The sequence below is a fragment of the Eimeria necatrix genome, genomic scaffold (assembly GCF_000499385.1).
Source record: "Eimeria necatrix Houghton genomic scaffold, Enh_scaff334, whole genome shotgun sequence".
Classification (NCBI taxonomy): domain Eukaryota; phylum Apicomplexa; class Conoidasida; order Eucoccidiorida; family Eimeriidae; genus Eimeria; species Eimeria necatrix.
In genome coordinates this window covers 1-25,040 of record NW_013653863.1, presented here as the reverse complement: position 1 = coordinate 25,040, position 25,040 = coordinate 1, and the positions used below count along the sequence as shown (strand labels likewise).

The window sequence follows — 25,040 nt, the reverse complement described above, 5'->3', positions numbered from 1 at the left end:
AGCGGACACAGCAGCTGCAGCAGCTGCAGCAGCAGCTGCTGCAGCAGCTGCAGCAGGGGCCTCCAAAAGCGCAGCTGCTGCAGCTGCTGCAGCTGCTGCAGCTGCTGCAGCTGCTGCAGCTGCTGAGCTTTTGGGGGGCCTACATACTTTGCTGCAGCTCTTTGGTCCCGCTCTCGCGGGCCTAATAAAAGTGCTGCAGCACTTACTTAGCAGCTTTTGCTGCACTTGTGCTTCTTTACAACTATTTAAAACTTCCTAAAGGACTAATAGTATTAAATTAAAAATAAATAAAAAACAGAATGAGAAGCAGCAAGACACATGCTGCTGCTTGCGCAAGAATGCGGCAGTGAGTTCGACCCCAGAAAGCCTTCTTCGGCGCCTCTGCTGCTGCTGCACCTGCTGCTGTTGCGTCTGCTGCTGCTGCAGCTGCTGCTGCAGCATCTCTACCAGTGCTGCAGCAGCATATAGTAGATGTATTCCATATATGAATAGACATCTACTGGACTCAAGAACGGCCTGCAGCAGCTCAGACACAGCCCCCACTCCGGTCTGCTGAAAGTGGCTTTGCTGATGCAGCAGCAGCAGCAGCTGCTGCTGCTGCTGCGCTGCTCCATTTGTTTGCCTTTGCGCCTCAAGTCTTGGCCCAAGCTAGCCAAGCAGCAATTTGCAAACCACAGACAAGGCCGCATGCATGCAAGCTAGCTAGCCAACGCGAGGCTCTGAGCAGCGGCACAGAAAGCGCCAGCAGCAGCAGCAGCATCCAGCAGCAGCAGCAACCTCCAGCAGCCGCAGCAGCATCCAGCAGAAGCAGCAGCACCCAGCAGCAGCAGCAAAATCCAGCGGCAGCAGCAACATCCAGCAGCAGCAGCAGCAGCAGCAGCAGCAGCAGCAGCTGCAGGAGCGCTAGCCCCAGTTAGCCGTGGTCAATGCGACTGGCTCTTGCGCAGCAGCACCGCCAAGGAGATCTTCTTGAAAATAAACTGACAGGAAATGATCTGTTGCTGTCGAGGCACACCCGCTGGGGAAAGGCCAGTTCACCCCCAGAGTGACCAGTGGTCTGCAGTGACCAGTGGTCACTTGCAGCAGGGGCCCCGGGCTGGAAGGGGCCCCCTAGGTGGCCGCGAAGATGGCCACTTGTTGAAAAAAACTAAAATGTGAGTTCTGAGTTTTTCTTTTTGGGACAAAGTTGCTTTTTTTATCTGACGCAAGAGCCGTCTGCCGCAGCAGCCCGTTTGGGCTCTTCCTGGGGCATTTGCTGCAGCAGCAAGAATGAAAGGTAGCTGCAGCAGCAAGAATGAAAGGTAGCTTTCTGCTGCACCATTTTTGCTTCAAATCCTCCCCGCAGCTTTGCCTGGCTCAGCCTCAAACACTTTGCTGCTGCTCCTGCATGCAGCAGCTAACTTGCTGCTGCTCAACGCCTGAAAAGCCCCCTAAAAGGCAGCACTTAAGGGCTTTTGAGGCTCTTCTTGCTCCAAAAGGACTTCTTGTGGTTCTTAAAAGATCTTCTGAAGAGATTCCCTGGGCCTTTTCAGCGCAAAGCGCCGCGGGATGAACAAAGCTGCAGGGCTATGTGCTGAGTTGCCTACAGCAAGTTATTTGGTGGTTTTGAATCGGCTCTTTTTCTTGTTATTAGACAATAAAACGAGTGAAGAACCTGCAGGGATTCTTCCCCTGGAAATGCTGTTTTAAAAAGGAGCTCAGACGCTGCATTTGCTTCATATAATGCATTCGAACCAAAAAGCAACACTTTTGCATGCGCTCGGAAACTTGCAAAATAGCGAAATAATTCAAAAGAGCTCGAGCTCTGACTGCTGGCACCAACAAGAAGGTAAATGCCTTTTCTTTGGCATATTTTTAAATGGATATTTGCATGCAAAAAGAAAGAATGCATTCAGAATGCAAATGCTCGTGGATACGCTGGACTGCACATTTTTGGGAACTTGTAAGCCCACGTGACTCTAAGGGATATTTGTTCTCGTGTTTGACTTCGCATTTTCTTACGGATATATATATGATATATATAATAGTAATATTAATATTTATCCCAATATTTATATTGTTATTTGTAGTTATATACTGTGCAGAACTCCAAAGAGGCGTCGAGCAGTATAATGAGTGTGCTGTTGCACAAGAATTATTCGGAAAGGAGAAGCCCGTGCTTGGACGCGCCGAAAGCTCAGCATCTGGACCTAAAAGGTAAGGGCCCACGCTATTGTCTTTACTTTTAAAAGAAGAAGAAAAGAAAAAGAAAAGAAAAGCCTCTTGCTCGCTGCGTTTACGCCATCGGAAGCACACAGTGACTCCTGCAGAACTTGGGATAAAACTGCTTAGACATTTTTTTAGAGTTATTTTTCATCTCATGCATGCGGAGTAATTGTCTTCAGGCGTTTGGCCGAATGCACCAAGTTCCCACTTGGCTGTTTGCGGGGTTTTGCAAGTTGGCTTTTGCAAGTGAGAATGCAAGATGGCGCGAATGGCTTCAAAAGTGTAAAAGTTGCTGTTCACAAAATAAGTGTACTTGTAACTAAATTTGCTGTTCACAAAATAAATGTAATTCTGATAAAATGCGGGTATTGAAGCGGAGATGTGCATACTTGTTTTTGCAATCGTTGCGCCTTGGAGCCACTCCCAGGAAATGATTCTTGTGTCGTTCCTCGTGAAAAAGGCATGCATGCGCATTAATTACTTCACTACATTTATTTTGATTTATTTAAAAGAAAAAATAGACAGAAAGGAACAAATGGCCTCTCCCATGCCCTGTTTTCTTCGGTCCCGCCACTGCGGGTAACCCTCTCGCAGCCCTTCCCGCAACCCGGACCGGGTGAGCGTCATCTTGAGCCTTTTAATTCATTAATTCGTATTGTTTTTCGTAAATTATTTTAAATATAGCATCAAAAGAAAAACAAGGAGGCGAGTTTGCCACATTCTCACTGTTTGCTGCAAGCACTTCCCAAGTGGTCTGCACCTCGGCCCTGGTTCTGCCTGTGGGGGCCGTGGCCGCCGCCGCTGTTGTAGCTTTTGTAGTCCGTTTGGCCTCTTTGTCAGTCATTTTATTTGCGTTTCGATTTAAATATGCAATTTTGACTATTTTAAAATTTGAATTTGCACGCTCTGGCCCCGTCAATTTTGCTCCATCTCGTTGCCCAGGAAGGTCACCCGCTGGTCCGGTCCGCGCCGACCGGCCCTAGACCAGTCTGCAGGCTTTTGTAGTAATATGCCGTTTATTTCTTTTTTCAGCAGTTTAAAGACTGGGAATTAATGAGCCTTGGCCTTAAAATTGGCCATCTTAGCGCGAGACTGGCGCTCACCCTCCCACTTGCAGCCCAAAGCGCCGCGTGCAGGAACTACTGCGGATTGCCCGCCCCGATCCACAGAAAACCCCTCTAAATTGCTGGAGGCTTTCTTTTGCTGCTTTCTTTAAGGATATTCTGGGCTCCCCGAGGCGCCTCAGCAGGGAAATGTGCGATCGTTTGCGCTCCGCCCCGCAGGGCTTGGCTGGGGCATCCTTGCCTTCTGCAGGGCTCGACCCGAGGGGCCTCGCAGGCAGCTCAAGCAGCGCCGCATCAGCTGCTGCTGCTTCTCATTCTGCAAATGATTTAACTGGGAAAGACCCGCGCAGCCCAACGAGGCAAACCAGCCGCTTCTTAGACCCTTCAACTGCAGCAGCTGCAGCAGCTGCAGCAGCTGCAGCAGCTGCCTTTACTGCGGGGGCCCCCGCAGGTGCTGCCTGCGGACCCTTGGCTGAAGGCTTTGTGATTACCAACGCTGAGGCTTTGCAAGGCAGCAGCAGCTATGAAACCTTTACAAGTCTGAGGCCCCAGAGGGCTCAGCAGCTAGAGGAGCAGCTCCTTAAAAGACAGGAGTATGAGGCTCTTGTAGCTTGCAGTTCCCTTTCCCCTCCCGCCATTTGCCCGCAGAGGCGTGAATGCCCAGAGCTGCATCAGGAGCACGCACAGCAGCAGCAGCAGCAGCAGCAGCAGCGGACACTGCAGCAGCGGCCGCATCCGCAAGTGCACCAGCAGTTAGGAGGGCAGCGACAACAGCAGCAACGGCAGCAGAAAACTAGGCAACAGCAGCAGATGAAATCACAAAGTCCTCAGCAGCAGCAACAGATGCAGGAGGGACATAAAGCGCATCCTCGGCAGCAACTGCCACAGCACCCTCAGCAGCAGCAGCAGCAGCAGCAGCAACAGCAGCAGCAGCAGCAGCAGCAACAGCAGCAGCAGCCAAGGCAGCAAGACCAGCGGCAGCAGCAGCACACTACTTCAAAGGGGGGCCGCCGAAGAACGCGAAGGGGCGGCCAGCGCCAAAGAAATAGCGAGACGCAGGGGGGGTCCCCTCAAGGGCCAATCGCAGACTCCGCGGCCCCCCCGGGCTTCCCTTCTGCAGCAGAAGGCCTTATCAAAGGCATTGATATCCCCAGCTGCAGCAGCAGCAGCAGCAGCAGCAGCAGCAGCAGCAGCAGGCCAGGGCAGTGGACGTTACATGCTCCTCTCCAGACGCGTTCGAGTCCCGTGGGGGCCATGCTTGTGGTGTCGCCTGCCTCTGCAGCAGCAGCAGCAGCAGCAGGGGGGCCCCCTGCATGCCTCAGCGAGCAGGCAGTGCCGTGGGGCTTCTCAGCGGGGGCCCCCAGCAGCTTTTTTGAAGAACTAAGAAGGGCCCCCCAAGGCCACAGGCCGCTGCATGCAAGCTGGGGTGAAGAGGGGGCCCCTGAGTCAGTCTCGCAGGCCAGTTTGTACTACGGCGGCCTTTCCCCGGGCCAGGAGGAGGCCCTAGAGGGGCAGCAGCAGTACCCAGGGGCCCCAGGGGCCCCCTTGGCTGCGCAGCGGCAGCAGCAGCATCTGCTGCAGCAGCAGCACCACCTCGGTATCAGCTTCGAAGAACAAGTGGAGATGACCCGCCTCGTCATGCTGCACCAGGGCACGCTGCAGTGGGAAGAGGCCCCTATTCAAATGTTTACATCTGAGTTTGGGGGCCCCCCCCCTGGCGAGGGGCCCTTCACAATAGAGGGTATTGAGACTTATGGGGCCCCCAGTGGCCCGCAGCTGCCCCCAGAGATGCCGCCTCTGCCTGTGCCGCAGGAAGAGGCCCCTGAGTGGGCTGACGAGGACGAAATGGCTGTAGAAGGGGGCCCCAGGCCAGAGCTATTGGGGGCCCCCGAGGGGGGCCCCCCAGATGAACCCGTGGAGGCCTCTTATGCGTGGCCCTTTGCATGCAGCGTCGTCTCGAGCCATTCGCGCCAGGAGCCTCAGCAAGCCTCTGTAGTTTTTATGGACACTTACGAGCTGGGCAGCGACAGCAGCTGCAGCTGCTGCCACTACGACTGCAGCAGCAGGGAAAGCGAAGACGGCAGCAGGAGAAGCAGCTGCAGCAGCATCAGCTGCAGCGGCAGCAACTCCTCAGAAGAAGAGTCCATCTCGGGGGACAGCGGCGAAGGAGCTCGCCTTGCCCCAGAGCAGCAGCGCCGCGTGTCCGATATGACCAGCAGCAAAAGCAGCAGACGCAGCAGCAGACGCCGCTCTGTGGAAGCAGCAGCAACTGACCACTGGAAGCTCCAGAGGGGACATGTGATGACAAATTTCTCGGAAATGCCCTCAAAAGAAGCAGCAGCAGCCAGTAAAGCAGCAGTCTCAGCAGCAGCAGCGAGTGGCCGGAGCCTGTCGCCTGAGTGCAGCGCGCAGTCGAGTTGGAGCTCACCCATGGCCCGAAGCAGCAGCAGCAGTAGCAGCAGCAGCAGCAGCAAGGATCACAGCAGCTGCAGCAGCAAGGAGGACGACGGCAGCAGCAGAAGAGAGCGGGCCAGCCGGAGTCGACGGCGACGGCCCCTCCAGTCCGGAGAGGCCTCCAGAGAATTTGCCCACGAGGGTTTGAAGCGGCTTCGGAGGGGCCCCCGGCTGCTGCAGCAGCGGGGGGCCCCCCCGGCCTCTTCGGGGCCCCCGCAGCAACTGGGGCGCCTGGGGCCCGTGCACGAACGCATGGTGATCTTTGACTGGGATGACACATTCTTTCCGAACTCCTGGATTGCCTCTCGGGGCCTCAGCCTGGTTTCCGACCCTTCGGAATATGCTGCGGACTTGCCGCTGCTGCAGCGGCTGACCCAGAGCAGCCGCAAAGTGCTGCTGGCTGCTCGGGAAATCGGCAGAGTTGTACTCATCACCAACGCAGCTCAGGGCTGGATAGATGAGACCTGCAAGCGTTTTCTGCCAGGCCTCTGGCCTCTTGTAGAGACACTCCGCAGGACCTCCGCCAGATTCCTCTTCGACTCGCCTTCCACGGAATCCCCGTTTGTCTGGAAGGTGGGGCCCGCAGTCACTGTCTTTGTTCATTTGGGGCTTTTCGATGCATGCAAAGCGGCTAGGCTTGCATGCAGGGGCCTGGGCCTTTGTTGAGGGGCTGCAGAGGTACATAGAAAAGGGTTGCATAGGCTTAATATTTGCTAGAAAGATGCACAATAGGGATTTAGTATACGGATATCAGGAGCCTCACAATGCAATTCTGGAAATGCCCCACTGCAGCAGCAGAAAAAAGCACTTCTGCGGAGGCTTAGATATTCTGCAAAGCCCGAGAAAAGCCCTACAAGTCATGCCACCTGGCTCAAGTGCTAGAACTTAAATGCCAGAGTTTAACATTAATGGTTTGGGTTTTGTTCAGCGCCTGGCGTTCAAAGAGGAGGTGGACAGACACCTGAGGGAGCACAAATGCTGCAGAACTATCCTCTCCATTGGAGACGGGCCCCACGAAAGAGATGCTCTTTTCTTCTTATGCGAATCGGCGTGAGCCGCTGCGCTTCAGCGGGTGCAGACATTCGCATGTAGAAGCTTGCACATGCATGCTGCCGTAGACACACGATTAAGTGCATGCATAAATCTTGAATTGCATGCATGCGGATATGGGTACACGCGTTCAAGTGTCTGTACACAGCTCTGTCTGTTTACGCACAAGCGGGAAGGTACCTGTTCACATATGCAAAAGAAGCAGCACGAAATATAAGTGCAAGACAGCAAGTTCATGCGCAGGCAGACTCACAAGGGTGGCTAGAAATGAATGGGCAGCCCAAAATTGCAAAAACGTAACTGTGCTTATTTTCAGAATTGCAAGATTGCGGGTTTGCACGTATATGTAAAAGCTGAGAAAGAAGGAACGGCCAAGCAGCTAAGCAGAGCGTGTCTGCATTTGCAAGCACGTGCAGTCTGTTTAGCTGCATGCACGTGAAGGAACAAATAAGGAAAAGTACATCTTTAAATGCAGCAGGCAGGGCACTTTTCTGTGTGGCTGCTGCTGCTCAGGGCAGCGAAGGCTGGATATGACTTCACCTGCAAATCTCTCAAGCTGATGGATATGCCTTCTCTGAAGCATCTCAACATTGTGAGCAACAAACAACGGCAGAACCTTTTAAGGAGTTTGAGCTACAGTTTAGACTTTGGGGCCTCGAGAAATGTTGAATGTGCATTTAAAGTTCAAGTGGACTGCGGGCATTTAAAGTCTAAGTGGAATGGGGGCATTTAAAGTTTAAGTGAACTGGGGAATTTTACAGAAGGTGCTTCAGTCGCTGGGCTGCGAAGGGTTTCTTTTTCTTAAAAGCGAAAACTCGCGCCCTTGTCTGCAGTTGCTGCTGCAGTCTTATGGCTGTCCTGTTGCAGTTTTGCGTGCATCTGTGTGTGCTGGCGCCAAAGTCTGTTTTTGTCTAATTGCAGTGGTGTTACTATGACTACGGAATTTCGAAACAGTTGGCAGACGTTGAGAAGCAGTTTCCACTTTTGAACTGCTGCTTTCGTGACGATTGCTGTTGCTGCTCCGTTGTTCGCCTCTGGCATTGCTGCTGCAGCAACACTCCTTGCTGCTGCACACGCTGGACTACCTGCTGGGTCATGACGGGCATTTGGACTTGTGCGTGAGAGCCCCCCCGTCCATTGAGGCTCCCGTTTGTTCTGAAGAACTGGACACAAGTTACGAGGAGCTGCCGCTGCCGGCCAGCGAGAGGGATGGCCGGGCTCTCCGAGCAGCAGCAGACGCGGAAAGCAGCTTCGACGACCCCGTGAACACTGCAGTGCGGCTCTTGAACTTGAACTGGCGGCGCTGCAGCAGGGGCGCCGCTTCGCTGCTGCACATCGACCACCACTCCAGCTTGACTGTTGGCTGCCGCACTGGCATGCTGCCTCAGTAGCCAAATGACAACCCCCCCGCTAAAAGCAGCAAAAGCAAGAACATTAGCTAGCAAGGTCTGGCGAACACGAATAGGGCTCACTGACACACGGGGTAAGTCGTCGAAGAGCCTCTTCGCTCATGCTGCCTCTTCTAGTCCTGCTGCTGCTGCCGTGGGTGTGTGGTTCTCTTGTTGCTGATACTACGTAAGGCTACTGTTGAAGTTTCATCGTTCTTTCAGCTTTCCCGTTGCTGCAACTTCAGTGCCTCCTGCTGATGCGTGTGTAGACAGCGCTATAGCTTCCTTCTCCCCAACGTTTTGTTTTGTTGCTGCGTTGGTCTATGATTGCTACTTTTGCCTCAGCAGCTGCTGCTGTTGCCGTTTGTGTTACTGTTCTGGCCATGTTTTTTCTGCTGCGGGAAACTTTGAATTTTATCTCGCTGGGGTAATTTAGACTGCCGTGAAAAACAGAACAAGCAATCCCACATATGTCTTGCTGTGACTTTGAGTAGCTTGTGGCAATGGGTTTCCCCATGTTGTTGCCACAGGCAAGCCCACAGGAGCATGGGGTTAAGTGGCCGCGCTGGTGGCTTTCCGCGTCTGCGTGACTGCCTCTGAACAGCCCACCTGCATGCTGAGCTTCTGCAAGAGAAAAGGGAGTAAGCTTGTAGGCTTGGCGTTTACCAGACTTCAGTTTACTGTAATTGGTAGCCGCGCCGCCGCAACTGATGCTACGGGCGTATCCGCAGCAGCACCAACAGTGGAAGCAGCACCGCCTGCTGCTCTGCCGCAGCAGCAGGGGCTGCAGCTGCTCTGTTACGGTTGTGGCGGTCGTTCTAGTATGAGAAGGGGCCCCAGTCTTGTCCAGTAGCTCCCTTTAGTGTTCGTTTGTGGCCAGCTGCCGCATGTAAACTCTTGTGTTCACTCTGGAGTCACCTTGCCAATCAACGCCGTTCTTTCCAAATTGTCAATCTATCGCTAATGAAACCAAATCAGCATCCAATGGACTATCGACGGGTTCACGCCGCCGAAACGTAAACAGAAGGAGCGTAGAGAGCCATTGTCCTACAGCTGCCTCCCTTACTGTAGCTGAAAACAGTGTCGCTCTTGTAGCTGCTGCTGCCGTAAGCATTGCTGCTGGAAGTGCTGTCGCAGTAGGCGGCGCTGCTGCTGCTGTGCACAGTATTCACTGCCTTGGCATTTTCTGCAAATGCTGGTGCTTCACCACTCCGCCTCTCGTTGCATTCACAGTTTTAAAGCCTAATTCCTTGCACCTGAATTTGATACTGACACAGAAACAGCAGCTTGCCCACAACAGTAGCACTACCGGGTGCAAAACGCAAGATAAGGGCTGAGCTTCGCCAAACAACCCAGCAGAGCTTGGCTCTGAATACAAGAGATATTTAGCAGCTGCTATGTTCTGTCTTCACCCGGAATCCGGATATATATAGAGCTTGAGATACCCATGTGTATGTGAGCTCATGAAGACCTCAGCTGCTTGCCATTTATCATTACTGGCCTCTCCCTGGTTCATTTGTTTGTCAACCTCCTTTCTGGGCGCCCAGTTGGGCTCGTTTTAAATCTGTTCTTCCTTCCTATTTCCTTTTCTACGCGTCAATTTGTATGTGCCTGAATCACTGCCAGCCAACCCTGCTAATCTGGGCTGCTTTGCCCTCGCCCCTTACCACCCAATTTTGCTAATTTCTCTTCATATTCTGCTGCTTTTTTCGAATGAGGAGGCTAAAGCTCTCTAATCCCCAGACAAAACGGCACGACAACAGCAAATGAGGGTACAGTAATGCTTCAAATAACTAAAATGGTAGCATCGGGCGGCGTGCCTGTTTGCTGCTAGTTGCAAACGAACAGGGCCCGAGGTTTTCGCTACAAGACAATTCGGCACGAGCTGCCTCAACAAAGACAAAAAAGGCTACTAAGAAACATGCCGGACTCGCAGCACTTCATCGAGTCGGCATGGCCCTGATGGATTTCTTAAAAGCATTGGCTCCCAGAGCTAGACCGTTAGCTCTGGCTGTGGCTAGCTGCTCTCCACAGTCGTGTGGGGCTACTGGGACTACCTGTCTGTCCCCCTTGTTCGTTTGTTGCGCGCCTGCGGCTCCCCGCCTGCATCCTGATGGCTTTTGCGTTTCTGAGAAGCTGCACTTGTCCCCAACGTCGTTGAAGCAAACGCGGCAGCACTGTCAGCATCCGCAAAGGCCGCAGCAGCAGCAGCAGCAGCAGCAAAGGGAGATTCAGGGCCAGCCACAGAGGCTGCAGCAATTGCTGCGGCGTGGGTGTAGTTGCTGCTGCCTCCACGCCTGCCGCATCCATCAGTGAGCGCCGCCGGTCCTGCGACTAGTGGCTGCTGCTGCTGTTGCTGCGGGCTCTGGCCCACACAAGGACTCTCGCTGCAGCGTCTGCTGTCTGAGTCTAATGCGCGGACAGCAAAAGCTGAGGAAAGAATAGATGTGTCTTCTTTGCTGCCTCCGCTGCAGGGGGCGTGGCAATCTGGAGCTGCATTTGTATCTGTTGGCGAGGCCCGGGTCGACGATTCTGCTTGCTGCTCCTCTTCCTCCTGCTGCTGCTGTTGCTGCTGCTGCTGCTGCTGCTGCTGGCGCTGCGCCTCCTTCTTCCGCCGCTTCTGCTGCTTTTCCCCCTTCTGCTGCTGCTGCCTGGGCTTCCTTTCAGAACGAGGGCTGCCAAGGATGTTTTCGGGGATGGAGAAGTTTCGGCTGCTTCTGCGGGCCTGCGCTGAATGTTCTAAAGGCCCTGCGGCGCTGCGCAAACTGTCGGCCAAGAGCTCGCAGCAGTTGAAGGCGGAGGAGTGCGGAACAGAACACATAAGCAATTCTCTAAAGGACTTCAGAAAAGAAAGGTCATCCTCAAGCGGCTCTGTCTGTTTCGCTGCGCCTGCAGCAGCTTCTCCACTGCTTTCCGGCAGCAGCGCAGCAGCAGGCGAAACGGAAGCAAAGGCAGCAGCGCCGGGGCCCCCGGTGGCCCCCGACGGGGTGTGGAGGTCTTCTTCACTCCCCACAAGAAGGCAAGAAGGAAAGGGCATTTCTGCGTTATAAATTGTTTCTGGCTTATTGGCTGAGCCCAAGCGCTGTTCCCGAGGCGGCCGCCAATCCACTACAGTTACTATTTTCCCCTCGTGTTTTTCGGGCCATTTGAAGGCTACTCTTTCAGGGGAACCCACCTTCACGCCCCCAGCAGCAGCAGAAGCAGCAGCAGCAGCAGCAGCAGCAGCAGCAGAGGAGCGGGCGCCGCGTCGGCTCTGCCCTTGGGCCCCAAAGGGCTGGGAAAGCCCAAGGCAAAGCATCCCCCGAGAAGCAAGGCCAAGAGCCGAAGTCCGAGTGTGCGTGTGGTTGCTGCCGTTGCTGCTGGAATTCTCCAGGGCCCCCGCAGCAGCAGCAGCAGCAGCAGCAGCAGGAGCAGCAGATGCAGCCTTGGAAGCAGCGCCTCTAGTTCCCCGGCGCCTGCGGCCCCGCTGCTTCGGCGGGGCCCGCGGGGGCTTTGGGGGAGGCTCTGGCTCCCCGTGTTCCAGGTGGTGCACCAGCAGCAAATGTTCCTGCTGCTGCACCACTTGGTGGCGTTCCATTTTGCTGATGGGTCTGCAAGTGTAGGGTCTGCTGCCTTCTCGCTGCTGCCACGCGGGGCACTCCCTGCATGTCGGGCGAGCGAGAAAAGCCGCTGCGGCCCCAGGGGCCCCCCCGGGGGGCCCCCATGGGTCTGTGGGGGCCCCTGCGGCACAGGCCGGCCGCGGCGGCGCGGCGGCGCTGGTGGGGGCCCCCGGGCCGGGGCCGTAGGGCTTTTGGTAGGCAACTGTGGGCCCCGCGCTGGCCGCCGGGGGGCCCCCCGGGGGGCCCCCCGGGGGACCCCCCTTGGACTCCCCAGGCTCTGAGTCCTCGAAGTCCGGAAAAGCAAATGAAGAAGAAACCCCGTGAAGCGGAGCCAAGTAAGACTCCCCAGGCGGCAGCCCCCGCGGCGGAGGCGAGAGCCGGCCCGGGGGGCCCCGCGGGGGGCAGCGCACGAGGGGGCCGTGCAGAAGGGCCTCCTGTGTGGGGAGGAAGAGAGAAAGGGGAGTTTGGAGGCAGCGGGAGAGCCAGTGGGGCGCAGCGGGGCCCCCGAAGCTGCTGCTGTTTGCTGCTGCAGCAATTCGCCGGAGGGTCGCAGCCAGGGGCCCCCCCGGGGCCACCGGAAACGTCTGCTGCAGCGTGTCTTCAGCTAGCTGCAGCACGGCGCTGCTGATCTCGAAGTTTCTGAAGCAAACAGCTTCTTGCATGTCTCTGTCGAGAGTGTTTTGCCGCAGCGAGGCCACTTCGACCAGCAGTTCGGGGTGCTGCGCCAGCAGCTCTTCTGCTGCTGCTGCGAACGACTGCAGCGTCTGCAGCAGCTGCTGCTGCAGCCGCTGCTGCCGCTGCAGCTCCCGCAGAGTCTCCCCCTGCTCCGCAGCAGGCACAATGTACCGCACGAAGTCCAGAAAGGGCTCCACTGCCACCTTCGGAAGCGCGAAGCAGGCGTCGCACTGCTGCAGCAGCAAAGCCACGCGAGCCACCAAGGACTTTCGGTCGAGAGTCTTGATGCGGCCTTCGCGCTCAGCAGCAGCAGCAGCAGCAGCAGCAGCAGCAGCAGCAGCAGGGGTCCCCTCGCGGTCTCTGGGCGGCTCCGCAGCTGCTGCTTCTTCCTCTTGCGGCATCTTCTGCAGCACCGCGGCGTAGCGCGACGCTCTTGCTGCTACTGCTGCTGCTGCTGCCCCTGCTGCCTCCGCTGCTGCTGAAGCCAGTGCGCCTGCCGAAGCTGCTGCTCGCGCCGAGCACTGAGAGTTGCGGCTTGTGGGGCGAAAGGCCCAGCGATTTGCCTTCGTCGCCGCAGCCCGTGTCTTCGCAGCAGCACCTGCTGCAGCACCTGCTGCAGCACCTGCTGCAGCACCTGCTGCAGCACCTGCTGCAGCACCTGCTGCGGCGACTGCTGCCTGCCAGGGATCGCTGCTGCTGCTGGTCTTCGCGCTGCTCGCGCGGGTTCTCGCAGAGCTGTAGGCGCCGTTGGCGGCGCTGCTGCTGCTGCGGCTGCTGCTGGCCACTCTGCTGCTGCTGCTGCTGCTGCTGCTGCTGATCCCGCAGCCAGCCTGCAGCTGCCGCTCCGCGAGTTCCAGCAGCTCGGCCTTCTGAGCGTCCAGGTTCTTCTGATGCACCATCACCTTCAATATGCTATTAAGGACCTCTTGCGTGCTGCTGCTCTCTGCAGCAAAGTTCAGCCCTGGCTCTCCTACCCTCTGCAGCAGCTCCAGCTGCCGCTGGTGCTGGGCCTTCAGCTGCTGCAGCAGCTGCTGCCGCTCAGGCTCGGCCTCTTCGTGTGCCCGCCGAAGCTTCAGCAAAACTTCCATTGCTGCTTGGCGCCTCTTTTCTTGCTCGGCGTTCTGGAGAAGCTGCCCTGGCTGTTGCTGCTGCTGCTGCGGCTGCTGCTGTTGCTGCTGCTGTGGCTTCTGTTGTTGCGTCTTTTGCTGCTGCCGCTGTCGCCGCAGCTGCTGCTGCAGCTGTGGTTGCTGCTGCGGCGGCCGCGGCTCCCGCTGCCCCTGCTTTTGGTTCGGAGACTGCTGCTGCACTTGTTCTGTTGTTTGCTGCTCCTCTTCTGCCTCCCCCTGGACAAACGGCCCCTGAGAAAGCAGGTGCATGGCCTGCAGCAGCTGCTGCTTGCAGCGTTCCTGCTGCAGCGGGTCGCCGGCCAGAGCCCGTTCAAACTGCTGCTGCTGCTGCAGCAGGACCTCCTTCTCCTGTCTCTGTGTGTCGTTGAGCGCAGCCATCTGCATTCTGTGGTGCTGCTGCAGCACCCCGTTGACAGTGTTGTGGTGCCAGGTGACTTTGATGCGGAGCTCTGTTGTCGGAAGCTGCTGAAGGTGCTGCTGCTGCTGCTGCTGCACCTGTTCGCGCTGGTCCGCATGCGTGGCCGTGACAGTTTCTCGCTGCTGCTGGTGCACGTGCTGCAGCTGCTGCTGATGCAATTCCATTTGTTTTCTAACCAGGGCACTGGCCCGTTTCCACAAAGTTTCTGGAATTGTGCTGCAGTCTTTCAGGCCCTGCAGCAGGCTCTGTAGCTGCTTCGCTTGTTCCTCGTGCTGCTGCTGCATTTGCTTCCAGGCTTCCTGCTGCTGTCGCTGCTTTTTCTGCTCTCCCTGAACCGCTTGCTGCTGCACTTGCTGCTGCATTTGCTGCTGCTGCTTCACTTGCTCCTGAAGCTGCTTCAGCCTGAGCTGCCGCTGCGCGAAAACAGCAGCACCAATATGGCCTCTTTCGTTTTCTACAGGCACCTGCAGCAGCAGCTTGGGCGGCTGCAGCCGCTGCATTTGGTGTGCAGCCTGCCTCACGTTCGGCATTTGCTGCTGTTGCTGCTGTTGCTGCTGTTGCTGCTGTTGCTGTTGCTGCTGTTGCTGCTGCTGCTGCTGCTGTTGCTGTCGCTGTTGCTGTTGCTGTTTCTCCAGCTGCTGTTGCTGTTGCAGTTGCTCCAGCTGCAGCTGCTGCAGCTGCTGCTGCTGCTGCTGCTGCTGCTGCTGCGGTGGCTGCTGCGGAGCATTTAAAGACTGCGGTGGAGTTCTCAAAGCCTGCGCTCCTTGCTCCAGCGGCTGCAGCTGCTGGGGGGGCTGTAAGGTTTGTCGCGGCTGCTGCTGCTGCAGCTGTAGCAATTGGTGCACTTGATTTGCTGACTGTAGGGGCCGCACCTGCTGCAGCTGCTGCTGCAGCCTCACCAGCTGCTGCGATATGTGCAGCTGCAGCGGAAACTGCGCATTCAGGGCGGCCTGGCGCAGCTGCTGCAGCTGCTGCAGCGGCTGCGCAGCTTGCCATGGATTGCTCTGTGCCAGCTGCTGCAGCAGCCTGTGCAGCTGCGTCTGCTCCCAGCCCATTGTTTGCTGCAGTTCTCTTGTGGGGGACTGCTGGTGCTGCTGTATGTGCTGCTCCACTTGTCTTTCCAGCTGCAGCTGCGCCGGCGGCTGCAGGTGCGAGAACAACTGTCTCCCCGCGGGCTGCTGCAGCAGCAAGCTTTGCTGCTGCTGAGCATACTGGCGCCTCTGCAGTGTTTGCTGCTGCAGGTGCATCGCTCGCTGCAGCTGCAGCGCTCGCTGGTGCAGCTGCAGCGTCTGCTGCTGCTGCTCGATCATTCGCCGCACGTGCAGGCGTTCTTGCAAATGCAGTCTCCGTATTTGCTCCCACTGCGTCCCGGTGTGCTGCTGCTGCTGCTGCTGCTGCTGCTGCTGGCCACTCTGAGCTTGTTGAATATTCAGCATCGGCTGCGCTTGCGTCTGTTGCATCGGTGCTGCTTTCAGCTGCGTCAGTTGGTGCTGCTGTGTCACGTTCTGCCTCTGCTGCTGTTGTTGCAAATAGGAGTGTTCCTGCAGCTGCTGCACTGCTTGGAGCTGCTGCAGCTCTTGTTGCTGCTGCGCCAGCTGCTGCTGCAGTGTTGGTTGCTGAAGCCCCACCTGAAGCAGCAGCCGCGCCGGTGGCTGCGCGGACTGCTCGAGTGCTGGCTGCGGCTGCTGCTGCTGCAGCATCAACTGCTGCTGCTGCTGCAGCGGCTGCAAGTTTAGCTGCTGCCTGCAAAGTTCCCGCAAAAGAGGCCTGTGATCCCTCTGCTGCTGCTCCTGTCGTTGCTGAGTTTCTTGCTGCTCACTGAGAGCCGTGTCCACATACCCAAGACTCCCAGGTGCGGCCAGCGGCTGCTGCAGCAGGCCCGCATGAGCTGGCAGTTCACTCTCTTGCTGCTGCTGCTGCTGCTGCTGCACTCTAGTGGGGTCTCCCAGAGCTGCTGCGGGCTCCAGGGTTTCTCCCATCTGGCGGCCCTCGCTCTGCGCTTCCTGTGCGCGCTGCTGCTGCTTCTGCTGCTGAGGCCCTGCTGCCGTGGCCTGCAGGAGGTTCTGCTGCAGCTGCTGCTGCTCGTGCTGCAGCGTCAGCTGCTGCGTTGAAGAAGATTCTTGGAGCTGCTTTTGAAGGGCTTTCTGCTGCTGTTGATCGCTAGTAGGGCTTGTTGGGCTTGGATCTACATTTCCTTCTGCAAACTTTTGCAGGAGCCCTAGCAGCTGCCTTTGCTGCTGCTGAGGCGGTCTTGGGAAGTTTGCTTCTGCTGCTATTCCGGCCTCGTATTGCTGCTGCAGCTGCTGCTCCTCCCCTTCGCTTTGGTCTGTTTGCGTCTCTCTGTCTTGCTCCGCAATCAGCCTCATATTCCCTATCACAGGGCTATCAAAAAACTGCTGCTGCTGCTGCTGCTGCTGCTGCGTGGCAGGGCTTAGGCCCGCCGTTTCCTGCTGCTGCGAGGCTGCTGGCGCTGAGGGCTGCGCTGCGGGCTGCCCAGCGGGCAAGTGCAGCAAGGGGCTAGTTGGTGTTTGCTGCAGCTGTTCGTTTTGCTGCAGCAGCTCGCTCAGCGGGCCAAAACGAAGGGACGCATGCTGCAGCCCTTGCTGCGGGTCTTCGGCTTGCAGCAGCGCCAATTCGCCGATCTGCTGCCGCTGCTGCTGCTGCTGCTGCTGCTGCTGCTGCTGCTGCTGCTCGGGGTCCTCGTCGCCCTCTTTGCGCTCCACCAGCCGCAGCTGCTCCTGCAGCTGCCGCTCTCTGAGGCCCTGAATGCCCTTTTCAGGTCTCAGATGTTCTAGAAGTTTGTTGAGCTTTCCTGCGTCCTGAAGGAGCTGCTCCTTGGTGAAGTTTCGCACTGTTTTCTGCTTGCGGGGCCCCTCGCCTTCGGCCCATTGCTGCTGCTGCTCGTGCTGCTGCTGCTGCTGCTGCTGCTGCTCTGCGTCGGCCTGCAGCCGCAGCTGCTGCAGCTGGTTGAAGCCGCCCAAGTGCTCAGTGTCCACGAGAGCCAGGGGCTTTCTCTTGGGCTGTTCTTGAGGCACTGACTGCCCTGCTGCTCTCATTTGTTCTCTATAGAGTTGTCTCTCTGCCTGAATTTTCTTTTGTCTCTCTCTTTCCTCTTCAACCAAAAAGGCCTCCTCTTCGTGGTTCAGCAGCATTTGCTGCTGCACCACGGCGTGCACGTCTTCCTCCTTCATGGGGCTCGCGTGCACTTTGCGCAGGTACTCCCGCGGCTTCGGCTGCTGCTGCTGCTGCTGCTGCTGCTGCTGCTGCTGCTGCTGCGGGGGCGTGGGGGGCTGCGGCAGGCCCAAGTCGTCGTTGATCTTTCGAATGAGCGCATCCATTTCCTTCTGGTGCCGCTGCTCGACTTCGCTGACTTGGAGGTGGTGCAGGTGCCTCAGCTCTTCCTGCTGCTGCGCATGCCGTTGCTGCTGCTCCCGTTGCTGCTGCCGATTCAGCTTCTGCTGCAGCCCCCCCTGGTTGCGCTGCATCGACTTCAGCCTCTTCAGCTGCTCCTTGTGCTTCCGCAAGATCCCCTCCAGCTCGCTGCTCTGCTGCTCCCTCATGTCTTCAATTTCCTGCAGCTTTTGCTGCTCCAGCGCTGAGAGTTCGCTGCAGCTTTCTTCGCTGAGCCGCAGCTGCTCCTGCTGCTGCTCAACAGTCAGTTCTTCTTCAGGATCGCAAGACAGACTTTCAAAACATTCAATCTTTTCCGTCGGGGACTGCTGCTGCGCCTCTTCCAACTGCTGCTGCAGCAGCTCCTGCTCAACGCACAGCGACAGCACTTGCTCCAACTCTTCTGCTGCTGCTGCTTCGCAATCCACTGCCGCTTCCGCCGCCTGCTGCGAAGTCGGGGACAGCAGCAGAAGCTGCTGCTGTGTTGCAACACCCTCTACTGTTTCTATGTCTTGCTGCACAAATTCCATGTCGCTCTGCTGCTCCTCGGCTTCCAACTGCTGCTGCTGCTGCTCCAACGAAGAAAAGTGCTGCGATGACCGGGGCTGGCGGCGCTGCTGCTGCTGCTCCTGTTCCTCCTGTTCCTCTTGCTGCTGCGGCTCGTGCTCCTGCTCCTGCTTCTGTTGTTGCTGCTGCTGCTGCTGGTGCCGCCGCTGTTGCCCCCGCTCCTGCTGCTGCTGCTGATGTAGTTCTTGTCCTCCTCCCAAATCTTGTCGCTGCGGCTGTTGTTGCTCTTCTTGCTGCTGCGTCCGGCTTGGCTGCAGGTAGTTGGATTGTCTTCTCCGCTGACGCCCCTGGCGCTGCTGCTGGCGGCGCACGCTGGGCTGCTGTTGCTGCTGCAGCTGCCGCCGCTGCTGCTGCTGCTGCTGCTGCTGCGGAGAAGACGGCGACCGCTCTGGCCGTTGAGGACCATCTGCATTGTGCTGCGCTGGCTCCAGCAGCTGCTGCTGCTGCTGCTGGTCACCCACTTGCCGCTGCAGCGGAAGCGGGGGGCCCAAATGCATGCGCTGCAGCTCGTAGGGCAGCTGGCTGTGACTGGGGGAAAGACTTTTTCTCATTTGAGGAGACAGTGAGTCCTGTAGTTGCTGCTGCTGGCATCTAAGTGCTTCCAGCTGCGACTGGACCTCAACAAGCTGCTGCTGCACAACGACTTCTCCCTCCTCGCGCTGCAGCTGCCGCAGCTCGCCGCTGATGTCCAGACTTAGCATCTGCTGCAGCTGCCCCTGCTGCTCAGCCCCGCTTTCCATAGAAATGGGGGCCTCAGCCAAAGAAGTGCTTCCAGAAAGGGGCTGGGCAAACTGCCCGGAAGCAGCAAATTGGGCACTTCTTGAAGGGTCAGTTGGCTCCAGGCCGCCGGGCGGAGTCAGTTGCTGGCGCCTTTCCATTTCCGAAAATCTGCTGCTTCTGCTGTTGCTGCTTCTGCTGCTGCTGCTTCTGCTGTTGCTGCTTCTGCTGTTGCTGCTTCTGCTGTTGCTGCTTCTGCTGTTGCTGCTTCTGCTGTTGCTGCTTCTGGCTTTGCGGCTTCTGAGGCGATTTGCGTGGACGCAACAGTCTGGTCAGAACTGTAGACTCCCCTTGTCGTTTATTTAGCTGAAAGTATAAATCAAGAACTGGCCTTTTCGGAAAAGGCGCAAAAAGTCGCTTTATAGATCTTGCTGCTTTGCTGCCAAGGCCAGCTTTTCTGCTGCTGCAGGAATGTGCGGATCCTCTGCTGCCACTGAAATGTGGCGAGCTGCAGTGGCTGCGGCGGCCTCTGCAGTTGTTGCATCTGTGTCTTCTGTCTTCTCTCTAGCTGCTCTTCTTTCAGCAGTTGTTCTTTTGTTTGCAGATGCTTTCAAGGGACCGCACTGACACTGGGCAGTGAGCTTCTGGTGCGCCGGGTGCTGCTGTGGCTTCTGCTGCTGCTGCTGCTGCGACTGCTGCGCTGCCTGCAGATTTACTGTTCGCAACAAAGTCCTGTATAACAGCTGCATCGGCTCTCCTAGCAGCAGCAGGAAGGGTCACAGCTTCTTCGGGAGTTCGCTGCTGAGGCCGCCGAAAAGGCTATCTTTGCTGCTGCTGCTGCTGCTGCTGCCGGCGGTTTGGTTGTCGCCCTAAGTTCTGCCTCTGTACCTGCTGCTGGCTTCAGTCCATGAGCAGCTGCAGCATGCTGTGTCGGGCTCCAGTTCTAGATCTTTGCAAAAGCTTCTGAGACCATGTAGTGCCTCTACCTGGACCTCTGTCTGCAGCAGCAAGCTGCAGCAATGTTTTACAGTCTTCTGCGCAGTCAGCAAATCTATGGAGCTTTCATAATGGCAGAGACAGCTACGGCAGCCCTGACTCGTGCGACACGGCAAAATAGTTCGCTGTGCACTTCCCCTAGAGGTTGTTGGGCCCCAGAAGCACCAGTTTCAGGCTGTGCAGCAGCAGAAGTCCTGGCTTTCTAAGATGCATAAAAGTTCGCCAAAGTGCGGGCTGAAATCGGTGAGATCAGGTCAGCTGGTGGCTTCCGTTCCCTTGGATGCGACCCGGAAGAAAAGACTGCAGGAGTGAGCCTCCAGTGAAGTTTTCAGGCGATGGGAGCAAAGAAAAGAGGCCTCTTGTCCTGTCCTTCAATAGCACCTGGATCTATAAAAAAACGACCTTCGCCGTTCCAAACTGAAGGTGGCGGCTGGCAAAAGTCCTGAGTTGACTGTCCTGTCAGAATGTTCAGCAGTCGGATGTTGCCCTCTCAAACGAAGACTTCAGCTCGTCTGTATGCACATAAATTTGCTGTGATGCCTAAGGAAAGGTTAGTTTGGACTGCCCTTGACTTCCTGCTGGACGCGAAGGCAAGGACAGATGGCAACACTCTCCTGGAGTTGTCGTTGCTAGAGTTGCCGTTGCTGAAGCTGTCGCAGTCCCATAAGCGTAGACCTTTTCCATTCGTTTCAGGCCATTGCAAAAACATGGTTGTCCCAAAACTCAACCAAGAAAGACTGGAGCTCCTTTGCTACCGTGGGGTGCTGCCAAACTGGGACTTATCCGGAAAGCATGTGTTGCATCCGCAGCCAAAATATCAAGGCGCACTGGGTTTCTGGTGCATCACCAAAAATTCTAAAGTGATGTTTTCTTCTACAAAGCGGTAAGACCCCAAACAGTCTTTTCTCCTGAGGCCCTGAAGGCGTGTCCATTTAGCCTGTGACGAATCTGGTCGCTGCCAACAGTGCCCATACACTCCGTTGCACTGTGAGTCCGCCGACAGCAGCCATGAGCTACAAGAAAGAAGCCATTTATAAGTTAGCTGATGGAAAACGTCAAAAAGGGACAGGTATGGATTGAAGAGCAGCTGGCAACCCTGTGCAGCTGCTCCCGCGTAGGTCACCTGCGGGTGACCAACCAACTGAAACGGGGTTGTGATTGGACCTTTGGAGTCTGCAATCAGTAGTGTGAGCCTCTGGCTTTTTTCGAAAGAAAGAAAAGGCGGAGGTGTAAGCGACTCATTGGCACATGTGCTACTGACAGCCCCTGCATAAGCCCAAAGCGGCTGCAATGGTCTGGACCGCGACCATCGTAGGCTGCAGGTAGACGACGAGCCAGTGAACAAGGATACCGTGGCGGAAGCAAAATACTGCTTAGTGCAGACTTGAATATCTCAAATATATTCATGAGCGCATACGAATTATTTTGCAGAAGCAGTGTTACACTCTCCAACTAGGACGACGTCCGCATTCGCATGATACTCGCTATGAGGAAACGCAGCGCCGCGTGAAACGCAAAAGCGATTGTATAGAAGCACATTCATATCGTTCACACTGCAAAAATCATTCTTATGCGCTTTAGCAGGTTCTCGATCGGAATGTCTTTCCCTGGGAGCACGGCCAGAAAGCACCTGAGAAACTGCATATAATCCCTCCTTTCTCACGCTGCGCGCGAGATGAGTCAAAATGCTCAAAAAACAGCTTTAGAGAAGCAGAATGAATATCTTTCGAGCGTAAAGGAAACAAGACATAGGGGATTATCATGTCAGAAAACTAGCTCAATGCTTCATCAGAGGAAGAACAGGAACTGTCGTTGTTGTCAGCTGCCACAATTCAAGACACCTCTACAGCCGCTGATAAGGCCATGAAGGCGCTGATTTATAATATTTGGACTTCCTTGGCGAACTGCCAGGCAAATGTATTCTTGTCCTCTCTCTGGCGCATCCGTTCCCTTGCTAGGCGCTGCGAGTTTGAATGAGAAATACTCCTGGGGACAGCTGTGATCGTGTATAGCCCTAAGTTCTGTGAAATTCACGAAAACCCAAGACTTCCGCCCAGTTGGCGCGATTTCGTCTCACCCAGAAGTCAACGAAATACTAGCGGATGTAAGGCGTGTAGTGCAGGAGTGTCTGCTCCCTTTCCACTAGTTTATTCGTCAAACTTATTTACACGAAATTCTTCTTTGGACGGAATATCCCCACATATGCTTTTCACATGAACAAGAAACAACCAACAGCAATACGGAGCATCGGCAAAGCGAAAGAAATGAACCGAAAACGCGTTGAGTGAAGGCCAGGATAAAGCCGTTGCTCGATACTTAGCTGTGGTAACTTTTTCTCCTTTCACATGAACTTTCCTCCCGACCTTCCTGTGTCAAGCTTGGTGCGTGATGCACTCTAGCTTCACCCGCGCGCATCCTAAAACCGCAACATTTTCATAGTACACATTGGCTGTACATGGCGAATACTACTGAGGATTCCTTTTCAACCATTCGAACTGCAGCAGCGATAGTACTTAGCTTGAAGCGGCTCTGGCTTCTTCCTCGGGCCATTACTCCGGTCAGCCCTTGTAGTACCTGCCGCAGAAACAATTTCCCACAACGGAACTAAACAGATCTCACTCTGAAATGTATTTGGATTTTGCTTGAATCTGGGGGCAGTGTTCGGGGGATTCGCAACCAAAGCTAGTCCAACTCTATGAAGACAGCGCAAGCGTTTATATAGCGCTATGGGCTCGCTACAATCAGCGGCCAGACAGGGAAGCAGAATTCCACCAGCATGGGTCATGCGCGCTCATGAATACGCAGACACCCTGCAGGGCAGGAGGTGAGTTTGCAATGCTTCACGGCAAGCCGCTACCCTCGAACACACTCCCCGACACGGTTACACTGTTACTTGCCCCCAATTCTTTGTGCTTTGATGTTACGTTTTCATCTGTATCCTTCCAAAAGCGAGTAACTCTGCTTTAGTGCTTTCTGCGCTGCTCGTAGCGAATCATGTGATCGCTGCACACGACGTGAATGAGGCATTACTGTGGCCTCACTAAGCCTAGCTGATGACATTTCATTTTTCATATCCAGAATGGGATTAAGCTCCTACTAGTGTTATGGGGCGGCATACAGGCGATTAAGGGGCGTTTCTTGCGTTGTAGAAGCCACCTCCGCTACGCATCACCCAGCTGGCGTGTTCTCTAGGTCCCACAAAGAAGGACTTTATAGCATTCTAACGAAATCAGGGGTGACAAAGCGGTTTCTGGACACCAGGAAAGAAAAACCAAAAATAAAAGGGTCCATTGCTGCTATCTAGCATCACCAAATATTCAAATGTTCACGCAACATTTTTTAAAGAGGAAGAACAGACTTAACAAAGACTTCAAGTGTTCTTTTTACAGTTGCGCCAAGCAAGAACTGACAGGCAAGTTGTAAGCCGAATAGACACTAACCGAATCTGGTTTGCTTGCGCGCTTATATGCGTTAGTCGGCTCTGTATCTACTGGACCGAAATGCAGCAAGGCAGGCAAGGCACAAGCACAAACCTATCATCCAAAGGCCTAATGTTAGGGAACAGAAAGGCTAGTAGTCTCCCTTGAAAGCAGGTCTGTCGGTTCTGCCTTTACTTCACCTTTGTATCTTTACTTAAGACCACAACTTTGTGTCAAGCTCTTATTTTGCAGATTACCTTCACGGAACAAGAAGCATGACCACGCGGGTCATTACAAAAGCAAATTCACTAGTCGAAGAAAAAGCACGTACACACGCCACAGTAAATGTGTCACAGATCTGCGTGTTGAGCAGGTTCGGCACTGCATGGGTACTGTGAAATCCTGTCGTGTGCAGACGGACCTCCAGTTGACGGTCCCTGCGGGGCCCCTTTCGGCTCTCTGAAGCAAAATCACTAGCCAGACGCCAACCTACAACAGCTGGCGCCGTCTTCGAGAGAAAAGCATTATATCGCGGAATATTTACAAACAACTTTTTGCGGCCCCGCTTGTTTGAAGCAGTGATTCCGGAAAAGATTAATAAGTCCAGTGTCAGGGGCGTCAGCAAGTGCAGTCACGCAAGCTTGCCATAGCCATCCACAGTTTGTATTTTCTCATCATGCCTCCCAGACTGGCGGCGCGTTCAGAAAACGCGCCGCCTACGCACGGGTACATTTTACTGGTGGTCGCTCCACCCTCCAGTACTGAAAAGTCGAAACATTTGATGAACCACTTGGCGGCATTAGCCAACACGAGCTTCTTACTCGGCTTCGCAATAATAGGCACAAGAGCAAAGCCCGCCATCGAATTGTAGCTGCTGCAGAATCTATAGGTTACTTCCGTTGACCAGAGGACGAGTCTTCATCATCTTTTCGCCAAGAATCCCAACGGAATGTTTTAAACCATCGAGGAGAGCTCTCTCTGCAAAAGAGCTCGCGTTTCAATTCGACAGTGTCCCATGCCTCGAGTCGAACGCCCTTTTTCAACGACTCGATTGCCTTGATCAGTTGAAATGCAATCCTTTCGTAATGCCTTGTTCTTTCGAAAGGCGAGGGGGTATTTCTGTCAAGTACTTCCGTTGGAATGGCATCAACAAGCTTGGACCACCACCGGGATGCATTCATCGCCGGACCCAAAACTTGAATTGTGCTTACGAGCGCATCCAGCATTAGGTAGCGGTGTCCCAAAACTAAAACAGCTCTAGAAACTGAATGGCTCGGAACGGGCTTTTGATGGGTAAAATACATTGTGCGCACAATGCGTTCAGACTCAGCAACAAGCATATTTGCCGCAGTTTCATCAAGTTCATCCATTATAAGCCACGTTCGCATACACGATAAAGGAGCTGAAACTTGCGGAAATAAGTTGGTCCGTGAAAACGCTTTGACCACAGAAAATGCTCGCACCTTAACGCCTGGAGCCAACCCTGGCAATTTATAAAATAAGTGATTTGTGATTGCTGGATCACGAGGAAGCATTTTTCGAAGAAGCGGTGCTCTAGCAAGTAAGAGGGCAAGTTGAGAACCCTTCTCCTTTGATGTCCCCGGGACCTCCTTATCTGATGATGAGTCAAAAGGCAGCTGTAATGAGCCCACGGCACTTGTACTGCTTGCTCGAGCGGACGCAGCTGGCATTGCGGATCTCAGAAGTTCTTTAAGCACAGAGGGGCGACTCGTTGACGGCTTTGCTGTTGCCGTTTGTTCTTCCCCCCTACTCCGTTGGGCTGGAGGACTATATGAGCTACTCTCACCAGATTCATCCAGTGGCCTCTTGAGTGACTTACCTGTCGCAGAGAATTGTTCGTGCGTATGGCCTGAGCCAGGCCGTGTCAATGGAAACGGATAATGCTCCTGCGTGGCTTGGTGCGCATGGCCTGAGCCAGGTCGAGTCGATGGAAACGGAGATTGCTCCTGG

At 55.4% G+C, this 25,040-nt stretch overlaps 3 protein-coding genes across 3 annotated transcripts; 1 reads left to right on the top strand and 2 right to left on the bottom strand.

The window, feature by feature from the left end:
• Positions 1 to 3,458: 3,458 nt before the first annotated feature.
• Positions 3,459 to 8,164, top strand: ENH_00044540 (hypothetical protein, conserved; the record flags this gene model as incomplete). The annotated part of the gene is made up of 4 exons (XM_013580921.1): positions 3,459 to 6,296; positions 6,652 to 6,773; positions 7,287 to 7,365; positions 7,826 to 8,164. The coding sequence occupies 4 exons, from the start codon at positions 3,459 to 3,461 to the stop codon at positions 8,162 to 8,164; spliced, it is 3,378 nt and encodes a 1,125-aa protein (XP_013436375.1).
• A 2,050-nt stretch (positions 8,165 to 10,214) lies between these two features.
• Positions 10,215 to 18,815, bottom strand: ENH_00044530 (hypothetical protein, conserved; the record flags this gene model as incomplete). The annotated part of the gene is made up of 1 exon (XM_013580920.1): positions 10,215 to 18,815. One exon carries the CDS (start codon positions 18,813 to 18,815, stop codon positions 10,215 to 10,217), a length of 8,601 nt encoding a protein of 2,866 aa, XP_013436374.1.
• Positions 18,816 to 19,073: 258 nt separating this feature from the next.
• Positions 19,074 to 19,403, bottom strand: ENH_00044520 (hypothetical protein, conserved; the record flags this gene model as incomplete). The annotated part of the gene is made up of 1 exon (XM_013580919.1): positions 19,074 to 19,403. The coding sequence occupies one exon, from the start codon at positions 19,401 to 19,403 to the stop codon at positions 19,074 to 19,076; it is 330 nt and encodes a 109-aa protein (XP_013436373.1).
• Positions 19,404 to 25,040: the final 5,637 nt, after the last annotated feature.